We start from the raw sequence: 25,378 nt of genomic DNA on the forward strand, positions 1-25,378 counted from the left end.
AATCTATATCATTAAATATTCCCCCAAAAAGCTGTTAGTTCTACAAATAAAATATTAAACATACCTTGAGTAGGTAAAGATGTGTTTATGTTTTCATGTTTGGAATCTAAAGCCTATGTTTTAAATGTTGACTCTGAAGAAAGGAAGACCCTAGGAATTTATATTCTTTATAACTTTTTCTTCTACCTGTGAGAGATTCAACATTTGGTTTTAGTATTGTAGGTGAGTCAAGTTGTCTAGGTAACAACCCATTCTCATTGCTTTACTGAGCATATATTAAGTATTTTCTCATACTGATCCAATGCATTTTAATAAAATCAAAGTAGAGCCTAATGGTATTGCTATAAACCTGAAATACATTATATCTTCCTATTGAATTATGCATAATTTTGGAAGATGTCTACAAGCTTGTTTGTATAGTGTGTATTTCAGTTGTACTGATTCTCATGTTCAGTGTAGGTAGAGGCTGAATCAAGGCTTACAGAATGTTCAGAAGCTTCACAGCAGCTTTTTATTTTGTTTGACCTATACTGATAACTCTTAAATATACTGAATCCATCCCTGTAAAGTCTTCCATTTATATAGACAGTGGCTCAGCCCTTCTGTCTGTCCAGACTCTGAAGTTTTAAATTCCTATACAGTCCAGCCTGGAGGTTTCTAACAGAGCTTGCACACACATGCACATGTGCACACCCACAGAATAGAGAGCATCCTTGCCTAGAAATTATGTAGGAATAGAACTTAGTACAGAGTTCAGGCTCAGGGCTTGCCTGCGACTTGCCCCTTTGACTATTTCTCCTCATCACACCTTCTCCTACCCCACCCACACAGCTCTCTGCCACTGCCTTTGGATGCTTCCCTACACATTTTGTAGTGGGTTTTGCAATTCTGTGCAAAACCTTCAGAACATCTCATAATAAAACTTATGCAGTTCCGTAGTTCTTCACAACTACCCCATATACAAATTTTGTCTTTCTTACGAGACCCCTGGTAGTATTTGTTTGACTGATAACTTGTCCTGTTCATAGCCTTTGTCTCTTACACTGGATACAGATTAACTAAATATATTTTTGAATCCAGATATTCTTACATTTCAGCAGAAGAAACTTCCTGATGAACTTCTTTATCTGTGTCATCTTTACAGAGAGAATATTCACAGACTCAGAAAAGAAAAAATCATTCTACACTCATTGGGTACTACTAAATGAAATGGAGAAATTATTCATACAGGAGTAACTTCTTAATTCAGGCATTACAGAAGTGTTTCACTGCTGTTTTTCATTCAGTGAGTTGGATTCCATATATGTCACTGAGGTTTTCCATATTCTTTATCATAGAATAAAAAACTTCTAGCCTCAGTCCAAGATACAACAAAGGAGAAAGGTATTAACTAGCAAATAAATATTACTGCATCACGTGTAGAATTATCTCAGAAAATAGAGCTGAAAGAGAACTGAAGAGGCCATCAGTTCCATCCCACTGCCCCAAGACAAGCTTGACTCCATTTGAACTATTCATTTGTTAACTCTGGTTAACTTGTAATAGAAAAGCTCCAATTATGAAGCTTTTCTACAACCATCATATCTAATCTATTCCAATCTTAACTGCTTTCATTAGACAATTTCCTTTAAATTCTTAAGTAAATAAACCTTAATGCATATTAAATAAGTTATAACAACCCACAAGCTTCTCTTTCTAATGCTGAATTAATGCTTCTGTTTAGATTGTTGATACCAAAGTACCCAAACTGATGCTGTGAAAGAGAGGCTTATCTCTTGTTGTCTTTGACAAAAGAACTAAGTAGCAGAGAGTTGTATTGGGAGTTTAAAAAAAGAATGCATTGGAGAGACTGAATTCCACTATGTTAATGCAATTATGTTTCATTTCTAAACCTGGCTTCTAAAGAGTTTATGTGATCATTTCATTTGTTTGTCACTCTTTTAAATTAGAAAACTTGTGACGTGCAATAAAGAAACTTGCTGTATGTATAAAGCCAAGAATTCGTTATTGGCATAAGTGAAACCTCATAAGAAAAATAAAAAGTAAAATAAATAAATAAATAAATAGATAATCAAGCTAAGAAATGCAGAAAAATGAAAGAAAAAGATACTACTCAAAATAGTAAAATAAAAGTGAAAATAAAGGGCTCAGTAGTAATTATATGCTCGAAATCATTATACAGACCTGTCCATGGCCCATCTGGGTCTTGGTCCTTTCTCAGAAGGAAGTCAGAAGGCATTGCAGAAAGTTTCTGTGTCCCACAGTTCTGTTGCTGTCTGGAGTGATACTGATGGTGTTTTTTTTCTTCCTTTTTTCCCAGAGTAGTATGAGGTTCATGGTTTCTTCTTCACTGTGGGTTCACTTGAGGTAGTTCAGTTTTTCTTTTGCACCATTTTCTTTGTCATCTGTTCTGCAACATAGTTAATATTGCAACCAAATTTTGCATGTAAGGTATGCAAGGAGCCCCATAACTCCATTTCTTTAACTTAGTATTGGTGAATTGTTTATCTTTCTGGGGGCTCCAGAGCTATCCTGCAGCCTCTTTCTTGCTACCCTAATACCTGTACTTCTCTACATATTCTCCTGTGTGCCCAGTGCTATCCTACCACTCCTGTGCTTCTCTACCATGACACAATTACGCTCAACTCATAAACACTTCACTCTTCACAGAAGAATTACTCACTGCTAGTGTCTATAGAAAATAAGTGTACTATGGAACAAAAAGTGAAATTGATGCTAATTGGATGTAAGAAGTTGGTCAAGTAGAAGAATTGCTATTACATCCAAATAATCTGAAAGAAGCAAGGTCCTAGAACTTGGGTAAGCCAGTCTAAGGCCTGTGACGAGTAACAAGCATGGGCAGTGATATATTTATGGGGATACAAGGATCTGCCAGGAGTTTATTAGCTCTTGAATTTCAACTTATAAGATTAAAAACTCAGAAGCATGGTGAGAGAACCAATAATATGCTGTGGGAATATGATTATGTAGGTGGTACAAAATCACATGTGCTCCCTTAACCTGCCAGATGACCATTCAGCCCATGTTTGCTTGCCAGAAGTGTGCACAGCTCTGAAACTGCCTCTGGGCATGTAGAAGCCAATGAGCTATAGAACAAGTCAGAATTTTCTCGGACAGCTTGGGAAAAACCAGAGTTAGGCTGCTTGAGCTACTGCAGTGAGAAGGGGACACAGGAATTCAGACACTGAACAAGCCATAATGGCTTTCTTTGCAAGCATACATACTGTCCCACTAAGCATCAGCAATCTGAATCACAGTCACATACAGATTTGAAAAGAAGATACTAAATACACAAACATCCATGGAATTATGCACGTTAAAGTTTCTGGGGAAGAACAGGCTCAGATCACTTCCTGCCTGAGATTACCTTTAAAGAGAAGGTTTTTTTTGTTTTCTTTTCTTTTGTTGAACTGTCAGAATTCTTTGTCTGTGAAATAGTTCCATCAGCCATCTCAAATACAGTTTTAAGGAACTGACTGCTGCAGCATTTGATTGCTTCATCATCAGCAACACAGTTATTTTTACACAATTCCTGTGACGTAGATAAATGATTATTCTGATATTACGTCTGGGAATCTTAATCACAGATTCTCAAAGACATGGTGGGTGCATAACCAAGTGCCATTCTAGAAGAAATAGGTGTACAGATACTATGGACTTGTGCAAGGTTCTATGAGAACGGAACCCATGTTCTACATCCCAAGTTTAGCAGCCAGCCACTTATTTCCAGACAGGCAGACCTCTCACCTTATGTTCTTTTCATATTCAAAGGACCTGCATTTTTTGGCTTTGTCATGCACTTGATTGCACAGGCACTGCTATGGGAAATTTCACAGCTTTAAACAAACAATATGAGTTATGGATGTGTAATCTGTCCTTAAATGACTGAGTTCTTGAGTCTTAGCATAACATATCTTCCTACTACAAGAATATTCAACTTTTCTTATGTCCCTTTCAAGACAGCATTTATTTATTTATTTATTTATTTATTTTAATTGGAAGCTCTTGGAGGCTCTTTTAGCTCTTTTAGCTCTCTCCTTCCTGCCCTATGTATTTGAAATCTGTTGGAAATGATTACCAGCAGACAGCTAGCTGGACACATAGTACAACCATATAAGCCTTATCTTCTGAGGTGTGGAAGAAACAAACCTGCAGAAATCTCTGATAATCTTCTGTAGATAGACAGATAATGTTTATAAAGGTAATTGAGATTAGTCCCACTATAATTCTGTTCTGAATATTCTTAAGCCTACAGTGGTATTTCTAAAACTCAGTTGAATCAATAAGAAATAAAATCTTTCCTAAAGTTGTAAACTCTCTTTACTCCTTATTTCCTCCATTTCCTGAAGTATCATAGCCCTGAGCAAATACAAGTTATATACTTGAACAGAGGCTGCAAGTTTCCTTCCTCTTATATTCATTTTTATTGCTTTTCTGTTGCAGTGGCATCTATGTTTTATGAAGATCTGAAACTTCACTATTTCAGCAAGTACAAGAAAATACTGTCATCATAAAATTCCTGGTCTGATACACAAAGAAACGGGAAAAGCTGATAACACACTGGTGTTATTTAATGGCAAGTCAAATTTTCAGATGTATTCTCTCTCACTCTGAAATGCACACACACTCACTGACAAGTCACAAATTTGATTATTGTATACCAAGTTCTTATATTAAGGGACACTGTGATCTAAAGAACCCAAGTTCTTTAGATCTGAGTTCTGGGAGCCAAAAGAAGCATTCACATAAGGCAGGTCCTTACGCGTATGGCTATATGAGAAGCTTATAGTGTTCAAGTGCACAAGTATATTTTGCCAAAAGAAAATGATAATCTTACACAATTGAAAATATGTTGAGAAAAAAAAATAAAATCATTTCCACATACTTTTTTAGTTTCTAAAAGGAAAATATAGACGTAATAATTTACTTTGATTCATATTATTTTTCATTTTGTAGACCTGAGATGATGCATGTAATTATGAGTTAATTCATAAAAACAATATAAATTGTTGCTCTGTCAACACACTGCACTTGAATTGCTTTAAGTCATGCTTCTGAAAGGACCCTGATGATCAATTTACCTGGTGAAAAGTATCTGAAATAATATCTGAAATAATGCACACAAATATCACACTGAGTTGCCTGAATTAGCATTTATTTATTTGTTTATTGATTTAATGACTGATTTCCTGGAACTGAATAATAGGAATTTCCCTGTGAGAAGTGAATAGTGGTTAAACTTTGACACAGTAATGGAGGCATGGAAGAAAAAGCAATACATTTCAACTCGTTGAGTGAAGCATTTAATTGTAAATAAAACAGTCTGTGAAACTGATCCTACGTTATCTTCACCTGGAGCCTCTGTTTGAAGTACTGGGTGTAACCAGGGATGAAAATTAACATAAACTCGGGCCCACAGGTTTAAAAGATCCAATGTATGGGAGGTATTTGAACACTAGAGGGAAGCACTTAACCGGGCTACGGCTTCCAGCCTCGAGTGGAAACCTGCGGCAGCTGCTGTAGTGACAGACTCTTCTGCGTTTAATGGCAACGTTAAAATTCTGCAGGGAGAAAACACGGTTGTTGTAATAAGGAAAAGGATGTAGGTTACAAGTCTTACTCTTTCTATAATAGCTATAAATGTTCTCTACAACTTCAGTGACTGATATGGACCATGGACAGCAAAGCATTTAATATGTTAAACTAATTGCAAGTTATGCCTGTATGTCACAGCTTCATCTCTTTTTCTTTGGTGGATGTTTCCTAATTTAAACTTGTTCTTCCTTTACTACAAGTAAAAGGGAAAGATCTTAAGGGTCTGAGTCATTACCTTCTGTAGTTTTTACGTATTTCTGGCCTGACATGGTAAAAGAAAATCTTGTCTCTGAAGAAGATTTTTTACCTTATGTTGGAGTTAATGACTATAACATATTGGATCTCATGCACAATTCATGAAAGCTGATTTAACATTAATGCAGGTGCATAGAATGGCTCAAGCTGTTCACCTGCTCTCCCTGATGGAGGCAAAATGCTGTCGTGATTTCTAAAAAGGAGAAGCGAGGAATGAATCAAGGAGATAAAATATATAATATATACAAATGTGGCTTAGAGTGCATTGTAAATGATTTTACATAGCTAGTCACATACCTTTCTCTAATGGCAGACAAATTTTCTAGTGGATGCTAAAACACGAGGCTAGATTGTCATCCTGTTGGCAACCCTTGGAAGCAAATTAGTACTTAATCCTTCTGCCACTGGAATCATTGGCAGGCAATCATATGCACAATATGCTGCTTCAGATGTAATCAGCAGAAATGTGCATTTTATCTGGCTGGATAAAACTCTTCAACTGATAATCACCTACTAAGTTACCATCTTGATAGCTTGCCATTTCTCTAATTTTCTCCTAAAATGTAGAAAGAAATTCTATCAAAGTGAGACTTTTCACACTGCTATTGAAAACAGAATACGGTTTGCTGGTTCCAGTATCTTTCACAGCTGCCATGAAAACTGTTTTTCTTCTAAAGTGGTCTCCTTATAGAGTTACTACATTTATAGGAATTAAATTATTTTCTTCCAAAATTAATATTGACAACCATTCAGCTTTTCTCAATACTGTAAGTATATATAGAAAGCATTAATTCACTGTACATTGACTAGAAATTTAACTTTTTCATGCTAATGTTAAGTAGGATTCATTCAATAATGAATGATCAAGTGGAATCTTATCAATGTATATGCATACCCGAAGGGAGAATGCTAAGAGATTGGAGCAAAGCTATTTTCAGTGATACCTTGTGCCAGGACAAAGGACCATGGGCATGAGCTGAAACACAGCAAATTCCAGTTGAACATAAAAAAACATCATTTTATTTTATTTTATTTTATTTTATTTTATTTTATTTTATTTTATTTTATTTTATTTTATTTTATTTTATTTTATTTTATTTTATTTTATTTTATTTTATTTATTTTACTGTAGTGGTGACTGAGTAGGGGTGCAAACTGCCAAGGAAAGGCATATCTAAATCTTTGAAGGTATTCAAAATCAGCCCAGATCTGGTTCTGAGTAGCTTGCTCTGAGGCTCCAATAAGTAACAGGGTTGGACTACACAGACATGAGAGGTCCCTTCCAATATCATTCATATTGTGATTCTGAGGTTCTGTAAAATATACTGTATGCAATAAATTATCACCAACAAATTATTTCCAGATATATTTATATAAGAAAAACATAAGTTATTTTAAATGCAACATATATATGTAAAATAATACATTTTTAATATCAAATATCTACTTATACTTTCCAAAATTTCAGATAAAAGTGTTTTTCATGGTATTAGAATTTTTAAAAAAACATTTTATTTTTATCTGGGATTAATACTAGCTATAAGCTAGTAGCATCTTTTCCCCAGAACAAACTTTTAGAATGCCATATTGTCAGTGACTATCCAGCAGTCACTCCAAACTTTACTGATAGATAATAATTTAATTAACATATCACTGCTTACAAGATAATATGCCAGAAATTTCATGGAAACTTGCATGTGATGACATCAGTTATTTTAAATGAGCATATACTTCAACTGACATAAGTATTTCAGAAGCCGCAGTACAGGAACTATATTAGAATTATTGCATAACTTCCTTATTATCTGAAGCAGGCAGCGATATAGCTCTGGCAACGAACACTTTGTGTTGAACAATAAATGGCACTGCAGAGAGCACAAGTTTGTACATGTGCAGCTATACAGACAGCTGGAGAGGTGCCAGGGCAGATATAGAGAGAAGTTTCTCAAAGACAAGACATTCTTTCCTGTTGAGAACTGATTTTTTTTTTTTTTTTTCCTTTTCTTTTTTTTCCCCACAGAAATTATTTATTGGAAAATTTAATACCAACTTCTGGACATGTCCAGTAGAGAAGGCAATGTATATATATAACCTATGGTAAGTTGAGGTCTAACTTGATATTGCTACCTGCAACAGGACATACTTTCTCATTTTTGATTAGTCTTTTTCATGATATAAACTGAGAATAACTGTGAATAGACTGATCACAGAATCACAGAATTTTAGGGGTTGGAAGAGACCTCTACAGATCATTGAGTCCAACCTCCCTGTCAAAGCAGGTTCCCTACACCAGGTCGCACAGGATCTTCAAGTATAGACTTCCAATATGAGAAGAAAATTGAGAGCTATATCAGACATGGCTGTTCGTGTACACTATATTGTAATAAATTAAATGGAATAAAATACATTACAGAGTAATACACTACAGAGTAACGTTTAGTATCCCACAGCCTGTAGTTTGCAAGCCTAGATAAGAGAGTAATAGGACAAAAAATAAATCAGGATCAACTCAATTAAAGGTCTTAAAATTGTTTTGCACATAATAAGCTGGGAACAATTCTATGGATAGCCTAAAATAATCATCCAAATGTAAGTGTATGATTTAGAGTTAACTGAACTTTAACTTTCACTAAATGTATACAATTAGATCTCTACTGACAGTAATGGGAGCTTAACTTGTTTGTAAACAGATAAATTTTGATGTCTTAATCTGTGATCTGTACCAATCAGGATGACTGTATTGTAATGAAAGGACACTCAAGATAGATTTAAACTCCTTGACTTGGGCAAGTCCAATTTAATTTCACAGAGTTTAGTTCAGAAGTGTATCCTGACGTGAGAGATGGCTGTAGTACAGGCTATTTTGGAGACCTGTAACATGTAATTTACTTCGTTTAAAAAATGTTTTACTGTTGACTTAAATGAATGTTATATGGTAATCAAGTTTTTGCCACGCTTTGCTACAGAAGTGATACAAAAAGTACTTATTCCTTGGACACTAGTACTAGGGATACAGAATGAGTTAAGCACATGAAATCATGTCCAATTTGATGAAAGTATGATATATTGTAATGACTTTATAATGCTCCTTATTTCATTTTTATTGTGTAATGTTGCTTCATTTTCCTTCATGGGCACACTGACTGAGGTCATGCAATGACACATAGCTTATTACCATGGCTGGCTTCGGTTAAAACATAATTCACAGAGCATTAAAATATTCAGAATTTAAATATTAAAAGTTATTCTTGTCTTATATACTCAGCATTAACATTACAGCTACAAGATATATATATATATATTGCCATCACTCTTGTTTTCAGTAACCTTTCCAAATACCTTTCTAAAGAACATTTCTTTATAATCTTATGATAATCTTAATGATTATTCTTAATCATTAAGAATATGCTTATATTTGTATTTTTCAACTACTAATAACAGAAACATTTCTAGTAATGGAGCAGTGAGCCATTGAATTTTTCCTTTATTTTTGTGAAGTTGTGTTTTCTGGCTTAAATCAGCAAAGAAGAATATATAAACTCTCATTGCCTATTCACATTACCTATAACCTCAGATGGTGCCAATGGTATGATTACAATTCCTTATTAACTACCTGTATGTGCTAAGAGGTACTTCTGATACTGAGGCTCAGGTATGTTACACACTGACACAAAAAGTGACAATTGCTTTGAAGACTAAGCAGTAAACATACAGAACAGATAGGCTGGTAGGCAGAACACATGTACCTAAAGATTAATGTTATGAGTCACCCTGAATGGATATAGATGTCAGAAAGGTACAGATATTGCCTAATAGATGTCATCAATGGAGTAATGAAGTCTGAAATAGGATTCTTGGTTATTATTATTATTATTATTATTATTTTTTTTTTTAGAACACTTAGACTTCCAGAGCCATACAGAAGGTTATCAGCAAAGCCGAGTAGATTTTAGGAATAAACTCACCTCATCTTCCTTAAACATATGTAGCACTGACAGCTATTGCTGAAGCTCCTTTTATATTCATTGTGGAGACGTAGGGTTTTTTTTAGGATTCAATCCAACTGATGTATTAAAAATGTCTATTTCAAAGTGAGAAGAATTCTATCTTAGACTTCAGAGCCTATAGTAGCTATGTTTCTATGGATTACACATGAAGACTAGAATGACTCACATAAAGAACAGACTTTCACATTTAGAGAGATGAATTCTCCATAAATCCTTTGAGTGAAGGAGTAGTGTCCTCTCTGAACCATGAAATCATCCTGAATAAGACAGTAAAGCATATTCAAGCAACTGCTGAGCAGTTTTGAATAAGTACAAACAAATGTTTTGCTTTCATTTAAATACTGAAAGTCTGGAGATATCAGACTCAGGTGGATATTTTGTACACTCATAATCAATACTGTGCTGGCTTCTATTCCCCACTATTCAGAAGTACAGGATTTCAGAGGATTTCACACAAATGTATTATTTATGATCTAATATGCATACAAACTGCACCAATAAGCCATTGTCTAGCTAAGAAGGTCCCGAAAGGCTGGATATTTGCACAGTTTCAGTTACTGACTGATAAAAATCACTTCAACCAGAAAAGAGGTGCAAGAATTCTAACCTGTAACTTGTATTCTCATTTTATTTAACAACCCTGTATACAATCCATCTAGGTCAGTTTAAATGAATGTCTTATTGCTACTTAGATGATTATGGGTTGCAATTCATTTAATGTGCCCAATGATTCATGTTTAGTTTATTGAATTTAATACAGTATCTGAGTAACTTATGTATGTGTAGTACTTTAAATGCATACACACTGGCACATAGACCCCTATGCAGTCTTTTGCTTAAGTAATCAGCTTATTGATGTGTTATAGTTTGAGATATCATATTACTTTTTATGTCACTTTAATTTAATGCTGCTTGCAGTAGTGAGTCTGTCTGTCACTACAGTGATGTGTTGGTAGCATGACTGCCTACCTCTCAGAAGTTCACCTGTTTTTGTGCAAATAATAATGGTTCAGGATGTGTCTAGTTCTATGATTTGTTACCTGGGCATCTGTCATGAGCCATTAACTTGTGTTTGCATCTTTTTTCGTATTGTTGTTATGAAACTAATTAATGAATGCTCCTTGTTCACAGCAAGAGGTTTAAATCTTCCTTCATTACCAGACAAATCAAAGGACATTTACAAGTAATACTCAGTTTCTTCTGTAGAAATGATTTTCCTGTATGATAAAGCTATGTAGGATATACCTGTATGACTTCTTGAATCTTCTGTACTGAAGCTTTTCATTATTGGGAGGAGAATGGAGACTGCCTCAGGGAAATCTGAGCTTTTTTAAAATCCAGAAGTTAAGGCCATTACTTCTGGCAAGCCTATATTTTTATGCTGCTTATTAGCCTATTCTGTTCCTGATAAAAGACTGTACTTACAGTTCTCATTGTGATACTGAGTCCTTGCAAGATGGGAGGATAAAAAAATAATGTTTAATTTATCTAGTAAAAATGCTCTTGGCTTGATGGAATCCACATTGCCAGCAATGCTGTTTTACTTTAACCATATTCCTTTCTTATCTCTAAAGCACAGTAAACAGTACTGTGCTTGAGATTTGTGATACCAATAAGGAGGAATTCTACTTGGCATTCTTATCACCAAGTCTGAGGTTTTTGCTTTCTTCCCTCTGCATAAATGGACAAACTATACTTTTATTATTCACATAATCCCGTGATAAAATTTTATATGCTTTTTCCTGTGTTTTGACAAGTTCTCCTACCAGGATAATTGACAAGGAAGACCTTGGTGTAATCAATTTCTAACTTTAGTTGAAACAACACAAAAAGAGTTCAGAAGCAGTTATATGTAGGATTTTGTATATTCTATCTACTTAATGTTTGAATTTTAAGCAATGAAATATAGTTCAATATAAGTTTATATTTCCAAATAGTTGTTAAGTAAACATCAGTGTGCACTGTAGTGGCAGATTACTGAAAAAAACTTGTTTTAACTTCATGCTAATAAACTGCAGGTCCTCAGGTAGCAATGGTAGTTTCGTACTCACATTTAGGCAACTTGCATGAAATTATATACTGTAGTAGGTCAGAAGATGTCATGTGCAAAGAAATATGGTTGACAGTCAGTGCATCAAAGATAAATGGAAAAGGCATCTACCAAAGAATAATCCTAGATTAGAATGTCTTCTTTAAACAAACAAACAAGCAAGCAAACAGAAAAAGTACATTTAGAACAAATACCAGCCCAAGAAACATTTAAAATTTCTGAAGTAAGCAGTTAACTTTATAAGAGAAAATTTTGCTGGCATAGCAATTTTTTAAATTTCAATTTTATTTTCAGGATCCTTTTAACAGTCGTCTAGCAGAGGTAAACATAGCGTAATTCTGCCAATGGAGTTCTAATTTATGCCAACTGATATGTCAGCCTTTGTCTTGTATTTATTTCCATTGATTTCTATCTGTTCTTTAGAAACATTTCAATTACTTTACACATTCATCTATCTAAAATTAAACTGATGTTACATAAACCCACAACCAAACACCTACACATAAGATCAGCTTAAAGTTATTTCTTTGTCTTTAGTTGTAACAATACAAACCGTAATGAATTTACATCTACTAAATCCTATTCATCCTATGTGAAATCTGAATTTTCTGCTTTTCATTTACAATGATTAGACTTCTTTTTGGCACTAATCAAAGTTTGGGTAGTCTTAGATCATAAATATTCTTCCTCCAAGGCTGAGAAACAGAATGGTTTCGGAATGAATTTAATAATGACTTGCATCCAAATGGTTCACCAATAAGCAAGTAGGGGCTAGAGACAACAACATATACAGCACTTAGAGTTGAATGAAATTATTTGCTATTCTATACATTTCCTGCAGTGTCTAGGACAAATTCCTTAACCAGCTGGTATTCTATGTTACACTTGCAAAGTGAAGACTATAGTTCTATTAGGTTCCGGAAATAAATGCATCACAAATTTTGTATATCTCAGCTATTATGGTAATAGAAGTGATACGCTTTCCATAAAGAATCAATTTCTTTGTTTTGAAATATGATCTATGATGAATGTATGACTTAACCTGATCTTTAGAAATGTCTTTGAGGCATATTGTACTATTTCTTTCTGCCAGCTGTTGTAAGAGTTCTCGGGCAGTTGCATTATGCCTGAATTGCTGCAAATGGAGAGTTTGTTGTCCTAAATGTGTCTATCCCGGCAACAAGGCTTCCACTCTGAGTTTCTTGGAAATTTGCTGCTGATTTCAGAAATTATATATTTCTATTTTTGGAAGAGATAGTCTCTAATTTTCCTGATAATGTCAATATATATGTTAATATATATGTTAAATTGCTCAGCAAATCTTAGCAGTACATATGCTGTGGATAGCCACTTCATGCTGCACAGCTTTTCTGCCTTCCTTTAGTTCTATACAATAGCTTAACTCCCTCTTCTCCTCTGTGGGCTGGAGTTGTGTGATCAGAACAACAGTAGATGCAATCAAAGTCACAATTAGACTGTGATTCACGTTATATAAAAGATTCATTGTGCCAATTGATGTGAAATGACGTGATCTCTAGGCACTGATTGCACAAGACTTTAATCTCTCTACATGCTGAATATTGTACCTACAGTAGTTCAGCAATCCTTGGTTGTAATCATTTTTCAACTATTACTTTTCCATGATTTCATTATGAAGAGTGGAACAGTTAGGTCTTTATCTGCTACATTTAAATGCCAGAGAATGCTGATTATGCAGTTAGCATCCTGAATGTAGTTGACCTTTTGGGCGGAAATGACATAAAAATAGTGTTTTTTCACTATTTGAGGGTTTGGTGACAGGTAGCTTTTTTGGGTTTTTTGTTTGTTTGATTGTTTTTGTTTGTTTGTTTGTTTGTTTTGTTTTGTTTTGTTTTACTTTATCCGAGAATCCCTTTTCACTTCTTGGCCCATGGGGTCAGTCACTCAGAAACTTTTCAAAGACATAATCCACCTGAAGACTATTGTCACTCAAACTTCACAGTATTTAGAAGGAACTGAGGAGGTAATGCACAGTCTTGTTATTAAGATTAGAGCTCAAGAAACTGTCAGGATGCTTACTATTTATGGGTTAAGGTGACTTGTAATCATAGTATTTGGCATGACTATGTTACCAGTCCTTATGAGGGCTTTGGGTGTGATGGCCAGGCCAAAGGACTGTGAGCAAAGGGGAGAATACCATTACGATGGTACAATCAGGAAAACACTTGGGCACCTGCTCAGCTTAAGCATTAGACACCACTATTGAAATCTATGAAACTAATCTGTAACTACTGTTATTATAATTACCACAGAGAAAATTAGATGATCAGAACTTTAGAATGAATAATTTCAGAGAGGTTCACTTGCATTTAGAGTGACTGTATAAAAAGTAGTATTTTTCTGCTGCTTGGATTACTTGACATTGTTCAATGCCACACAAAAAGTCCATAGTATGTTTCCTCTTGTGACCTTGTAGTATAGCTTCAGTGCTTCTAGCCTCACATATTTCCATTTCCAGTTCTGGTCTTGAGTAAGGATAGTAGGATAACTGCTGAAATAGACACTGGATAAATCAATCAGTCTATTTAACAGATGTGCATATGTTACTGGTGAAATTAATGGTCAAAATCTATCCCAAAGGCCATTTTCAGGATTTCAGCTGGCCATTCAATTTTGATAGATGTAATATTTTTTCTAAGTGAGCTTGACGTTCATTATAATAGAAACATATGTTGGTATAACAGTGTTGATGGCCATGTGTTAACACTCTTTTGTTGCTAGTGACTGTACTCTAGAACCCAGACTATGCTCAGCCTGCTTCCCAACAGGGCTGCAGATGTTGATTTTTACTCTTCTATTACTGAGTGATAGACATGTCCAATTATCCCTGAGACTAACAGGAATCTTATACACCTGTAATTTTTTTTTTTTTTTAATCAAAACAAATCTAAAGGTGGATAATGAGTTTAGAAGACCGTGTTTTGTATATGAACATATAATATTATTTCTTTCCCATGTCTATCTATTCATAATTTGCCTGTCTTCTCTGTTGATTGCAGCCATCTGTTGCACCATCCCTTTGCAAGGCTCTATCTTTAGATACATAGAATGATAAAGAAACTTATCTTGGCTTTGAATCAAACAACTTTTTGTTGTTGTTGTTGTTGTACAAGTCAACAAATTAGTACAAGTCAGTTTAGCACAATGATGAAATTCTGTTGGCAACCTTGGTCACAGTCCCATTGTTTTCAAGTGACAATTTAGCTTAGAAATCTACAAAATAAAATGTGTAGTACTTTTCTCTTTGGCAGATAGTAACAGTATTCTCAAAGGTGCAGCAGTCTGACAGTTCACTGGCCTTGTAATACTTCATGAATGGTGTATCAGTTATAGTTGGTGGGTTTTTTTGGACCCAATAGCCAATTAATCAGGAAGTGCAATGTACATATAGAGAAGAATTGCCAGATGGGAATGCATAAAGTGGGGGGGGCTGGAGCACTGTTACACATATCTTGAGAAAAATAAATTTTTATTCTTAGAAAAAATAATAATAATCAAAGCCCTCACATGAAAACTATTGTAATCTGATCAGTTCCCCAGAATTAGGAATTTTTTTTTTTTCTTTTTTTCCTTCTTCACTAGACAGATGCATTAACAGACAGTAGGAGAGCTGGCTCATCTCCATAATAACATGCAGAACAATTTTACCATGTGACTCACTTTCTTCTTTGATACTAAAAGACTTTTGAAAAAGGAGTGGCATTAATTTAAATGGATTTCCCATAGACAGGATTTACTAAAAAAACCATAAAACCCTTACTTTAATTTCATCTTTAAAAAGTATAGGAAAGAAAGAGCCTAATATAATTTTAAAATGTTACTGAAAAAATTTGAATATTCTCTTAATGAGTAAATGGAACATATCTTGTGGAACATATTTGCAGAAAAGGATTGTTACCATTGTGTACTTCACTGCTTTCTTAGTCAAGGAAAAATAATGCTTCTAACTACCTCTTGTTCTTTTTGAGCTAGACCCTCATCTAACCTTGACCAGGGTCATGGCATGGAATGAATTGATAAGACATACTTCATTTAGGATTAAATAGCAACAAGACTGTCAGAGCCTAGAGGCGCTTTCAGTCCTAATGGAGAGTTTATCAGCACTCTTATGGAGAAAAAACAATATGAGTTGGATTAGTCACTTCCTATGTGCCGGTCACACAAGACAGATGCACCCAGAAGGCTAATCTATTGTGCTCTCCCAACATTTTAAAGAACATCAAGGATGTTAAATTCATGAAATAGAGACATATTAGTTGGTTGTTATTGCAATGTATGTTGCTCCACTTTCTGAGCTACAATCCTTTCTTGTTCTGTATCTATGTTCTCCTATGAGCCAATGAATTTTGATACCTTTGCCTGGGAAATTGCACTCTGTTTCACTTCTGTGGCCTAAAATAACTAATGGACCATAGTAATCTGTCTAATGATTCTACAGGAATCTTCATGCTAAAGAGCTACCCACCTGTGATCTCTCTCTCCTTGCCTTGCTTATCTTTTAACTGAAAATAATATGCCTTTCCAAATATTTATACTCATAGGTTTCAGTAAGTTAGTTCTGCTGAGGTCTTTACAAGCTCTTCCACAGATAATGTATCTCCTTCATTTAATTTTCCAGGCATGTACATTCTATGGTGATGAACTCATAACCAAGATTAAATGACTTGAGCTTGACTTGATGAATTAACTGTTGTACCTTTTCTAGACCTTTTCTAGGAACTTTAAGGCTCCCTGGATTTCTGCACACTTGGTTTTCAGTAATTCAAATATAGCTGTTCATGTTAATGCAGTTTTGCTGACCAGTTCTGAAAGAAATATATCACTCACCTACTTCCTTATTTTGTCACAATATTTCTTTCACAGAACTGTATTTAATAGCATAAAGTAAATCTTCAGTACATTTCCTCTTTTCTACTGACCTTCAAATGGATTATGTAAGCCTGTAGGATTGATCACTGCTCTCTTAGATCTTGCACTATAAACTGTTCAACATAGACATGGTGGTGAATATATGCTGATGGGCAGTTCTCTGTTAGGGTGTATTTAAGAATGTGTTTCAGCTGATTTAACATCTCATTCCTAGAGTATGGATACTGTCCTATACACTGCTCTCAGGCACAGCCTTCTTATTCTGTTCTGGCACCTATCCTGGTGCTTGTTAGGTCCCTGGAGGAACTGGCTCTGCTCACTAAGACAGAAAAAAATAGTAAAAGTAATTATTTTAGTGTATTTACTATTGAAAAATCAGCCAAACTATGAAACAACCATGAGCTCTTAGGTCATTTCTGTGATCTTATGAGCATCTGTAGAAAATCTTGATGGAGACTTTATACATTATTTCTCAGGTAAGAGAAGGAGGGACATCCTGACCAACAGTACATAGGAGTGGCCACAACACCAAAACTGTTATCTTCATTTGTTTGAAATCTTACTCTGAAGAGTGACAACTGATTGCGTGAAAGTTATTGTCCACTATGCCCACTATGAAGCTGACATACGTGAATATGAATAAAATGCATGTTTTTTTTTCCTTTTGTCAGTGACTTGTGGTCAGATAGTATGTGTGTTTCTCAATGTAATCAATATAACAATGATCGCTGGAAGTATTATGATCTCAAATCAAAACAAAATTATTTCCTTCACTCTAATTAGTGTTAAATTGGACTTTAAGAATTTCAGATATTTGTTTTCATCATAAATATATATTTTTTCTGTTTCAGTGACAATAAGCAATGTGTTTAAAGTTTCAGTTAGCTCTTACCTGCCAAGAGTTTAGTTAGATTTAATAATCTATTTATGATATTGTCCTGGAGAAGAAAAGATTTTGCTGTTCGATGATCACTGAAGCTAATTCTTCAATAATTTTCATCTTAATAAAAATGCCTTCCCTTGACATTCTTCAATGTTAGCCTGTGTTTCCAAGGGATATTAATGATTCTTCTGAAAAACATTTGTGATGAATACCATTAGGTAACCTAATAAACAGATTAGATTAATAACTGATTAATAACATGCTTCCAATTCTTACAAAACAGAAATAGAGGTATGTATGATATTAAAATAAAGTAATGAAAATCTGTATCTTTGGGAATGTTTCTCTCCAACTAGCTGGAAAGAATTCATTTTTTATTTTTTTTTTTCTTGGTTTCTTGAGAAAGCTAAAACAAAATATGCAAAATAACAAAATTCTGTTTGTTATTTTTTTTCTGTTTATTTTATTTTATTTTTTCTTGTAGAAAACTTCTACGATCTTTTAAATCAATTTTAATTTTAGCTTCATATGAAATTACAACAAGTAACAAAATATATACTTCTTTACTATTTCAGTAAATAAGTGTTATTGCTATCTATTTCCACTAGAGGATACTATAAACATGTCTAAAGCTGACTTCTTGCCTTCACTTGCAAAGAAATGAATGTTTCTTTCAGGTTGGATTTTCTTGATCATTTTCAGTGATTATAAATTCTGTGTACCATCAGATATATTTGCCTTGCTGAAAACATGTTTTCTGTAGACTCATTAAAAACATTAGAAAATAAACTTAGTAACTTAGTAAACACTGTAAATACTCGCTGGATATTCCTTTTTAAAAAGGGTTTTCTTCTTCAAAAGTTCTGTCTGTAAAATGTCAGTAAGGGTGGAGGGGAAGGACATTTCTTGCATTCTGAACCTCTTACACATTTTGTCAGTCAAAATATACTTCCTTTCATTGTAGGTACAGAAAGTAATTCTGTCAGTATAGGCAAGGCTTGAAAACCTGCAGTGGTGTGCTCAATATGTCTTGTACAAGCTTGTCTTACAGAACAGCAGCAGACACCTGCAGGCGAGGGGCTGGCCTTGGGGAGCTGCTGTTTGTACGTCAGATGTTGTTCGTTTTCAGACATAGGTTATTCGTCCTTGTACTTCTTTTACCTTATTTTCACAGTGGCTTTCTATTTACGTGACTGCTTCAGGTTAGGTCATTCTCCATGTAAGCAGTGAAAATCTGTATGCCAAAAAAGAACATTATTGATATGCAAGAAGGACATATTTACTATATGTTTTTTTCCTTTTTTAAATGAAAATGTTTGTTCTTTAACAGCTTGTCATTCAGGCATGATGAAAGAATAATGCCATGTATCTTTGCTGGCCACAAATAAAGAATAGCAAGAAGTTAGCAGTTAATGAACAGGGAGATAAACGTGTTTGCATTGCTATTTAACAGGTTTCAGAGACCTCCAGGGAAGCCAGGTCCCACTCCCAGCCAGGAGTAGGGCTGTTGAGGGCACTGGCACATCCGCAGCATTGGGGATAGGGATGAGTTGAGACTGCTCTGGGATGTTGGCCTCTGAATGGGCCAGGCTGGGTGTGGCCCATTGGTGGGCAAGGCAGGGCTGTGGGAAGCTGGAGATCAGCTTTCCTGTGGCCTCACTGCAGCAGGGGCTGATGGCCTGAAATGGGATCCTGGGCCAGGATGCAGATAACCCAAGGGATGGGCAGGGACAGGGAGGTCTGTCTGTGATCTCAGCACTGAAAATAAACAGCAGAGAAATCATAGAATCATAGATTCACTGTGGTCAGAAAAGACCTCTAAGGTCGCCTTGTCCATCACAACCATGCCCACTAAACTATGTTTGTAAGTGCCTCATCCAGAATCCCTCCAGGGATAGTGACTCCATCACTTCACTGGGCAGCTTGTTCCAATCCATAGATTTTGATGCAGAACAGGCTAATCCTGTTTGAGATGATGGCTGATAACTGTGTAACCCAGAAGATAAAGCTCAGACCTCTTATCCCTACCTTGCATTCTCTTAGGCAGCAGAGTCTGCTCCAGATTGTGTTTGCAGTCCACAAATTGACTGGAGTTTGGCAGTAAAATAAGTACAATATTAGTGTCCAAGATTAAAACACATACTGCATGAGTATTTAGTTGATAAGCGTTCAGTTTGTTTATTCTGAGTTGTTAAGAATACTTTTTATCAGATAAACTTGTGTGAGACTAAATGTCCATCCATACTGCTTTATTTCTGTCACACTTCTGATACTATTTGTAGTTCCACAATGAACATAAAAGAAGCATAACTTCTGTTTCTGTGTGGTCTGGCTAATTTAACAGAAATTGTCTTCTCATTCTTATCCAAGATAAAATCTGTGCCTGTATGTGATTCTGCATCAAACAAACCCAGGATTAAGAACTGTCCTGTGTATGTCAAACCTTCAGACTGTAACAGAGATATTCTTATACCATTCTCCCCTGCAGTAGTCTATTGTAATGAGATGATTTTTTGTAGGGTGGTGAGTTATTTGCCTTGTGGGTACTGGATCTGGTGCACAGAAATCAAACTACATTTGCATGGTTCATGAACAGACAAGACTTGAACAGGTTATGGAAAGCAATTTCAATTAGACAAGAAATCTGTCAGTAAAAAGTAGAATTCACTCCCATTTTGTTCACATTTTAAAATTAGAAGTCTCTTCTTATTTGCATTAGTTCTGTACAATACATGTGTATTATTTGCAACCACCGTAACAACATTCTTATATCTCCTTTTAACAAAACAAAAAGTTATATTCTCCTGCAGGTGATACAAGGGAATGCTTATTTTGTTTTCCTGTATATACGAACACTGTTCAGGAGCTGGGTTCTGGGCTAAGCCACACCAGAGTAATTTTTAACATCACAGAGTGGCCAAGGTTGGCAAGGTTTTTTGGAGATCATCTAAAACAATGCCTTTCAAACTCTCAAAGCTCACACATCCAGAAACTCTCAAAGCTCACAGCTCCAGAGCTCAACTATCTTTACTGTTAAAATGTGGTGTTTTTTTGTTAGTTCAAATGGCATTGCCGACATTTCAGGAAATGCATCTTCAAGTAAAAAATCTTCAGATGTAGCTAAAGAAAAGCAGGATAGTTTAAAAATACAGAAATAACACACAGTTACTTTCTAATACCTTATTATTCGTGCTTCTTTCATAATTTTGTAAAGAAATATTAGACTGCAAAAGAATGAGTTGTGGTGGTAACAGAAAGTAGAATGCTCATAGACATGATTTTTAATTTATCTAATATTAAGTAAAATCATATTGGTTAATTTTCATAGGTTGAGTTATTAAGATGGCACACAGACTAGACTGAAAACTCCTTTGTAAAGGAGGTTGAATTGTTGTGTTTTCAGATTAATCCTTCCTAGTCTGTTTTCCCTTTCTTGATATGAATGACCAAAGTAATTCAAACATTGTAGAAAAGAAACTGATTCTGAATCACTGACTGGTTACATACTTTATGAATTATTAAATGTTTGAAATATTCATTTAGATGTGAAAAGTAACATGTAGTTAGAATTTTCTTTTATACAATGGTGGCTGTTATTGTGATTGTGATTGAAGACTAGAAAACTTAAATGTCAGCTAAAACATATAAAACAATTTCACTTCCAGTAAGTAATTTATATATAGGTATAGAAACATATAAAAATTAAACTGTATGTCTAGATACACAATGCATAAAAATGCATCTATAGAAGTTACAAATTTGCAGGTAAAACTACTTGCTTTGGTGAAGCAATTCTCAGGAATGACATAGTAAACATATGCAAATTAGAAACTGATTCATTTGAAAAATAAATAATCTAACAAAAAACAAAAACAACAACAACAACAACAACAAAAAACAACAACAAGCCCAAAACAAATGAACAAAAAAAAAAACAAAACAAAACCAAAACAAAACCAATGAAGCCTGATTTTTAAACTGTGGGTATAAAGAGAAAAGTGGTATAAAAACTAACAAATCTAAATATCTGAGTATTTTATTATATCTGAGACACTGAAGAAGAGTGTCTTTTTAACCTTTTTTCTTGTGTGTGCTGAACTGAGGATGCTATTCTCTATACTATCTTCTGATTCCACTTAAGTAAACAACAAAACTCCCATTGTAGACGGTGGTAGAGGATTAGTTCCTCCCTTTTTTTTTTTTTTTTTTTTTTTTTTTTACTGGGGCAGAGGCTTTTTCCCTACTATTATTGTACCTTCATATAAATATAGGAGCATTATTGAAAGCCTGAAGTTTCAAGCCATTGCCTTGCTCATCTTCTTAAATTCAGTACCACATGGCAGATTTCTGTGGAGCCTTATCTCTCAAACCAAAAAGAAAAGCATGATCACAATAGTCAGCTTGGCTTTTCTTCTCATCTCTATACGCACTTCAGTGCAGGAGAAGTTCAGACACCACAGAGCTTCAAATGGTTTCTTTCAAAGGCATTAAGAAAAGAAAGGGAAACAAATATTGAGCTATTACAAAGAAGTTTTCAGCCACTGCATGTTTATTAAGCTTACTTTATTCTACCCAGCATATTCAAAGACATCTGATTAATCTGTCCCAAATAAAAAGGACAAAGCTTTCTTCAGTCTGTGCAGTACAGATAAATAATTGTGTGGGAGATTATTATCATCTCTCAGTCTCTGTTCTGGAGACTTGTTGAGATATTTCAAACAGGCTATGTGCATTGCCAAATGCAGTCCTGTTCAGAATATGCTAAAATATATCTGGATATGGAGAGATAGAAAATATTGCTTCTAATTACTACATGACATACTTTGAAATTCTTACACATAGCCAGGCATATTTCTTGCTTTGCATATATTTCCTGTGAAATCCCTGGAAAAAGTCACAAGAGTAAGGGTGGGAAACTTATAGGAACTTGCTATACAGCCTTGCACACAGTGACCATTCAAACCCGTGTTTGAGTATCCTGCTTTTAACTTCACATTCTCTAGTGTTTCAGGAGTGTGATAATCTACTTTTATTTAGAGACATTTTTGTAAGGCACCATTCAAAGGTGGGCAGAAACACTCAATGACATTGTCTTTATTAAAACGGAGACACGGACTTGGACATTTTCACTCACATCCTTAGCTATAGGTTCTCTTGAAGTTGGCATCTAACACTATCTGTTATCTTTCTGATTTATTTAATTATTTCAATAATTAAATTTGTTCCATACAGTAAATGTTGATTCTTATTGAATCAGGAATTTAACTGCGCCCTCTTCCCACCATGCTTCAGTGTGAAAATCAATAAGCCCAATCACTTTTTATCTACTTACACTCACTTTTAAACTGGTAATTAGTGAACAAATAGTGTTACATTCAAACCATGCAACTAAACAGTGCTATTCCTTCCAATCCTCTCTTTTTTTAATTCCATTTTATCATATTCAGTTGGTCTAAGAGATGGACCAGACAATAATATAGCTTCAGTTCTATGCAAAACCACCGAAGTTACACATTATTCTGTTCTGCCTGGAGATCAAAACTTAGAATTAGCTGAAGAGACTGAAGCTTTAAATCCTGAATAATGAAAGAAAATAATAAAAGAAAATTATAACATCACTTCAAGATTGAAGTTAATGATTCCTTTTACAATATTTTTCTCATTTCAAAATGATGTGATTACTGAGTTAGGAAACTTCAAATACGTTAATGAAATTTGTATTTTGTGTATACATAAATGTCAATCAACAGGCACGTGAATTCACAGCTAATAATATTAACCAGCAATAAAATCCCTTATTAATAGGTATTTAAAAATTGTTATTTATTTTTCCCCCATGAGTCTTCCTTTCTATATTTCCTCTTCTAGGCACTGTTGTTTCGTTTTACTGTTCCCCTGACTGTCTCTACATGAGCACCAACAGTATCACACTTCTTGCGGTGAATTTTGTGACTGACATCCTAGCAGCAGCAGAGCCTGTGGGTATTCACTTTCTGTTTTGTGACATTTCCTTATCATTTGGTTTGCTAATAGAACAAAACAGTCACTAAAAAATTACTACCCATTTTTGTTTTTTCTGAAGGAGAGGCAAAGTGGCTCCCACTAAAGGGAAGAACAATCTGATGATGGTGTCTTCACTGAAAAGTAGTTACTTTAAAATGTGGTAAGTGGATCCCGAATCCACAGTTTTCTATTGCTCCCTCCCAGTCAGCACAACTTGTAGCTGTCACTCTTCCCCACTACCGCTAGTTAATGCAGCTTGCAGTTATATATGAGCAAGCATAGCGCAGCTTATGGCTGATTAAGGCTCACCAAAGTAATGATTATCAAGTTTCATTGCTCCCTGAACACATGTAAAAGCCTCTTTACCTGGAGGTACCCACATTTCTCTAACTTTTTTCGTCCCGTCTTTAGACAATTGTAAATAAAATTTATTAAAGTGGATTTTATTATACATTTGGGAAAGTGATGGTGCCCTTGTGGCTCTAGATCAGCAGTCCCTGATTTCGTATTTGCATGAAAACAAGACAATTGATATAATAACTTCTACAGACAAGATTTCTGTTACTAATGGCATATACATCATGACCACAATGCTCCAATGCAATAGCTTGCTGCTGCAAGCGATGCCTTGATGGCAAAATATAGTTTCTTTCTACATTAAGAGCTAATGACTCTCATCTACCCAATGCAGCTGCAGCTTGTGCAATGAAATTTTAATCTAAGTTGTAAAAAACTGTTCAGTTCCTTTCCCTTATATCTGAGCAAAAGATCGTAACAAGCTTCTACATGTGTATCCAGATAAGAACTGCTAAATCTTGTGTTTAGAATGCTCACTTACTGTCATGTTAGACACTGTTGCTTTTCTAGGATCCAAGAGTCTTTCCCTCTCTGTGGTCCTAAGCACTTGCAGTACTGCAGACAGACTAATTGAGTGTAGACTACTTCCTGGATGCATAGGCAGGCAAGAATTGGCCAGCAGATCATGGGAAAAGCAGATTGTCAGGGTGCATAGTTTTCCCAGTGCTGAGCTTGTACAAAGATTGATTATACCACATGCTGCAAAATCCCCTTATTAAAGCAGTAGCCAAATCAGTTTGGCATTTGGGGTTCTTTTTTTGCTCCCAGCAAAGTCAATCGGAGCTCTGCAGCAGACTTCAATGAGAAAAGGATAAGGCATTAAATAACATGCTGCACAGCTTTTGTGTTACTTGAAAGGAATCCAAGCAGAACCTTGCCAGAGTGATTGTGAATGTGGTATTTTTCCAGAAGAGTTTGGAAGGCCTCAGGCTTGGCCAAAGGAGTATAAATCAGTTCAAATCTAAAACTGTGCTAAGTTTCACAAAACGCAAATGACAGACAACAAAAATGCATGAGAAAGATGGAAGCTGTAATTCAAGTTAACATCTGAGCAGAGTACAAAAGAGAGATGCAGCTGGTTAAATGAACTTTTTCCTAAAGAAACTTCAGTTGTAATTTTTTTTTTTTTTTGTATTGAATTTTAAAAATAGTCTCCACTTTACCCTTTAAGTGATCTGGAAAAGAACAAATGACAATAGCATAGTAATTTGGGGGACAATTTTCCTTAAATACATGTTCTATTCGATATTGAACCCTTCAGATATTTGGAAGCTTCAGGACTCAGATATCTGAAAGAAG

At 35.0% G+C, this 25,378-nt stretch overlaps 1 protein-coding gene across 1 annotated transcript in view; it reads left to right on the forward strand.

Annotated features, from left to right (window-relative positions):
- LOC107308909 (uncharacterized) overlaps positions 1-25,378 on the forward strand; it is a 70,730-nt gene that overhangs the window by 29,559 nt on the left and 15,793 nt on the right. Inside the window, exons 6-9 of the mRNA XM_085539268.1 lie at positions 4,465-4,597; positions 7,892-7,968; positions 23,588-23,697; positions 23,802-23,882. Of these exons, the coding sequence (XP_085395394.1) occupies positions 4,465-4,535 (71 nt within the window). The 3' untranslated portion in view covers positions 4,536-4,597; positions 7,892-7,968; positions 23,588-23,697; positions 23,802-23,882. The remainder of the gene's footprint in view (positions 1-4,464; positions 4,598-7,891; positions 7,969-23,587; positions 23,698-23,801; positions 23,883-25,378) is intronic.

The sequence above is a fragment of the Coturnix japonica genome, chromosome 2 (genome assembly GCF_054131305.1).
Source record: "Coturnix japonica strain WE chromosome 2, WE-NBRP24, whole genome shotgun sequence".
Classification (NCBI taxonomy): domain Eukaryota; kingdom Metazoa; phylum Chordata; class Aves; order Galliformes; family Phasianidae; genus Coturnix; species Coturnix japonica.